The 4,408-nt window shown below is 36.4% G+C and overlaps 1 protein-coding gene across 1 annotated transcript; it reads left to right on the top strand.

Moving 5' to 3' along the window:
- Positions 1 to 1,232: 1,232 nt before the first annotated feature.
- LOC104897448 (uncharacterized) lies at positions 1,233 to 1,994 on the top strand. The gene has a single exon (XM_010684328.1). It carries the CDS (start codon positions 1,233 to 1,235, stop codon positions 1,992 to 1,994), a length of 762 nt encoding a protein of 253 aa, XP_010682630.1.
- The last annotated feature ends 2,414 nt before the right edge of the window (positions 1,995 to 4,408 follow it).

Here is a 4,408-nt window from a genome sequence, read left to right as displayed (position 1 = left end):
ACAATGGAATGTCACAGTTGAGGAAGTTTATAGGAGGATTCAAGAAGTGGATCGTAAGGGAAGAAAAGAAGGAGCTATCATAACATTTGAAGAGTATAAGACTAGGAAAATCAAGGAATTAGAAGCTCAATTGGAATGGGAAAATGCTAAAGTGGATGGTGGTAATAACAATAATGAAGTACCTCCTAAAAAGAGGAAATTTGAGGATGAAGCAGGTCCCAGCAGGTTATATTAACCGAAAGTAGGACTGAAGAAGTTAATCAGCCTGAGAAAGGTAATAAGGAAATCGAGTATATCAATATTAGTTCTGACAGTGAAGAAATTGAAGAGGAGGATCCCGAGATGGAAATAGAAGAGGCCGAGATAGGAAATTAGGGAATAGAAGCCCAGGATACGGAAGGAGATGAAGATATCAATAATGAAAGTAGTATCTCTTATCAAAGTAGCTCAAGTTATGATTCAGATTACAAGCCAGGAAAAATAGAATTGGTGAGTAGTAGTGATAGTGGTTATGTACGAGCTTGAATGTGTATGGTGTAACATTATTGCTGATATAGTATATGGTGACATCTTGAAGTGAAGATGATCTTTTTGGGGTAACATTATTGCTGATATAGTATATGGTGACATCTTTTTGGGTATATGATGTTAGGATGTATATAGGTGTACTAACTTTTGGGCCTATGAGCCATGTATATGTGTTAGAATATAGTAGTATTAACTAATGTAAATAGTATATATATATATATATATATATATATATATATATATATATATATATATATATATATATATATATATATATATATATATGTGTGTGTGTGTAACTAGTAGTATTGATTACTCGGATATGGTTGTATAAGCTGAAACTATATGCTTTTATATAAGAGCAAATTTTGGTGTGCATATGTGTTGTTCTTTACTTTATTTTTATGTTATGTGCTTAATGTATTAAGTGTGAAGGTAATAGTATTTCATTCTCTTTAATTAGGATGGTAGGAACTGGAGGTCGTGCTTCATCATCAGGATCCGGTGACTCAATTCACCTAATGGAGGCTAGAATTAACCAGTTAGAAAATATGAATACCCGATTGTTGAATCTTTTGGAGAATAACCATGCAAATAAGGATGCAGATGATGAATGAAAGTTTTATAAAAGCTTAGCATCACACAATCCTAGGACTTATGATGGGGAACCTGATCTAGTAAAGTTCGAGGATTGGATTGCTTAAATGGAAAAACTCCTGGATATGGTGAATTGTCCAACAAATTTAAGAGTGAAATTAGCATCATTCTATTTAGATGGACAAGCAGACATGTGGTGGATGACTGTGAAAAATATTGCTCAACGACCTGATTTTACTTGGGATAAGTTCCTTGAGAAATTATGGGAAAGGTTTTATCCTCCAGCACTTCAGACTAAGAAGGAGTGTGAATTCCTTACCTTACGTCAGGGTAAGATGTCGATGGTGGAATATACGGCGAAGTTTGTCGAACTATCCCAATTCGCACCTGACTTAGTGAAGTCAGAAAAGTTTAAGGTGACACGGTACTTCGAAGGATTGAATTTCACTTATATCAATTTTCAAGAATTATATGATAGAGCGTTGGAGCAAGAAAGAATTAGTGAGAAAGAAAAAGAAATAAGCAAAAGAAGGAATGTTGGGAGCGAGGAAGAAGAGAAAAGTAAGAAGCTTCGAGTTGTTCAACCGGTTGTACGTGCACCAAACTTTCAACAGCATACTCAACCTAAAAATCGAAGATGTTTTCAATTATGTGGAAGGATGTATGCCATGGGCACTGAAGGAGAGGCACAACCCGAGTTTGTCGGAAACGATAATTTGGATGCTAATGGAAACGAGGAAGCTGAACTTATTAAAGATGAAGGTAATGTAATCTCCAGAACTTTTCTTGTGAATTATGTACCTGCATATGTTCTTTTTTATTCTGGAGCATCCAACTCCTTTATACCCCCTTCGTTGTTTGTAGATTGAATCCAACCCCAAAACAGTCAAAAATAGACTTAATAATAGACCTTCCTGACGGTTTACGAGTCAAGTGTGAGAATTTATGTAAAGAATGTTGCATAAGTATAGCGAGTACTGAGTTCATGGTCGACTTAGTATAAGTTGATTTAGGGTATTATAATGTAATTTTGGGAATGGACTGGCTTAGTAAATATGAAGCTGTAATTGAATGTGAAGCACAGACGATCCAGTTAAAAACTCCACAAGGTGGTAAAATCGTGTATCAAGGAGTTGTGAAGAAATCGAGAGTGGAAATTGTTTCCATGATGAAGATTGCTAAGGAGGTAAGAAGAGGGAGAAATGCTTACTTGTGTCATATAAATGACACAACCATAAGTCCCTTAAAAGTAGAAGAAATTCCGATAGTGAGGGAATTCCCAGATGTATTTCCGGAAGAATTACCTGGATTACCCCCTAGACGTGTAGTGAACTTTCACATCGATCTAGTGCCAGGAGCTACGCCTATTTCCAGAAGTCCATATCGTATGACCCCTGCAGGGATGGTTGAATTAAAGAAACAATTAGAGGAGTTGTTACAAAAAGGATACATTAGACCAAGTGTATCTCCATGGGGATCCCCTGTGTTATTTGTTAGGAAGAAAGATGGAACAATGAGACTGTGTATAGATTACAGGGAGATTAATAAAATTACAGTGAAAAATAGGTATCCTCTTCTTAGAATAGATGATTTGTTTGACCATTTAAAAGGTGTTGAGGTTTTCTCCAAGATATATTTAAGATTAAGGTACCATCAAATGAGGATTGCTGATGAAGATATTCCTAAAACGGTGTTTAGAACAAGATATGGTCATTATGAGTTTGTGGTAATGCCTTTTGGGTTAACGAATTCCCCAGCCGCATTTATGGATTAATGCAGAGATATTTTAAGGCTTATTTAGATCAATCCGTAGTGGTCTTTATTGATGATATACTAGTGTATTCGAAGAATAAAGGAGACCACGAGGATCATTTACGGATAGTATTAATATTACTGCGAGAAAAGAAGTTATATGCTAAGTTGAGTAAGTGTAATTTTTGGTCATCCGAAGTGTCATTCTTAGGGCATGTAATTTCAAAAGAGGGAGTGATGGTTGATCCCGAGAAAATAAAGGCGATTATGGAATGGCCGGCACCAAGAAATGTTTCAGAATTACGGAGTTTTATGGGTTTAGCAGGGTATTATAGGAGGTTTGTGAATAACTTTTCAAGGATTTCCCTACCTATTACATCACTGATACGGAAAAATGTGAAATTTCAATGGTCAGAAAAATGTGAGAAGGCTTTTCAAGACTTGAAGCGAAAGCTAACTAGCGCACCAGTGTTAACCCTGCCGACTGATAAGGAGGAATACGAGATATATAGTGATGCATCAAATGAAGGATTGGGATGTGTATTGATGCAGAAAGGGAAAGTTATAGCTTATGCCTCTAGACAATTGAGACCTCATGAGGGAAATTACCCTATGCACGACTTGGAGTTAGCTGCTGTTGTATTTGCTTTAAAGTTGTGGAGACACTATCTATATGGTGTTCCATATAAAATCTTTACTGATCATAAAAGTTTAAAGTATATCTTCACACATAAGGAATTGAATATGCAACACCGAAGGTGGTTGGAATTCATCAAGGACTATGATATAGACATCCAATATCATCCAGGAAAAGCCACTCGAGTGGCTGATGCTCTAAGTCGAATACCTAAAAGAAAGGTGAATGGACTCATTTCTGTACCACAAGAAATTTATGAGGAGATGAGGAGATTAGACTTAGTCATTGTACAAAAAGGAGAGGCTCAAAGTATCCTTAATGCGATGACTATTGAACCAACTTTGTTCGATGAAATTATACAGAAACAACAACATGACCCATTCCTGAGTGACATAAACTATAAGATAGAAAATGGGGAATCTACTGATTTTCGCCTTCATGAAAATAGGGGTATTATGATTCATAATCGATGGTGTATTCCAGATGACCGTTAATTGAAGGATAAAATTTTAAGGGAATCCCACAATAGCACTTATTCCATTCACCCGGGAAGAGATAAACTTGCAAAAGACCTCAAAAAAACATTTTGGTGGAAGGGACTTAAACGAGATGCTTTGAGATTTGTTGCAAAGTGTTTGACATGTCAGAAGATTAAATTTGATCGAGGGAAGATGCCAGGGATGCTACAACTATTACCAATACCTAATTGGAAGTGGGGCTCTGTATCTATGGATTTCATCATAGGATTGTCTCGCTCAAGAATGTCAAAAGATTCTATATGGGTGATTGTGGACAGACTGACAAAGACAGGTAGATTTATTGCCATGAAGACTACTTGGACGATGAAGCAGATGGCAGATGCATATATTCGAGAGATCATGCGATTGCATGGTA

The sequence above is a fragment of the Beta vulgaris genome, chromosome 1 (genome assembly GCF_026745355.1).
Source record: "Beta vulgaris subsp. vulgaris cultivar EL10 chromosome 1, EL10.2, whole genome shotgun sequence".
Classification (NCBI taxonomy): domain Eukaryota; kingdom Viridiplantae; phylum Streptophyta; class Magnoliopsida; order Caryophyllales; family Amaranthaceae; genus Beta; species Beta vulgaris.
Note: the sequence above shows the minus strand (reverse complement) of the source record. Positions and strands in the feature narration are given on the sequence as shown.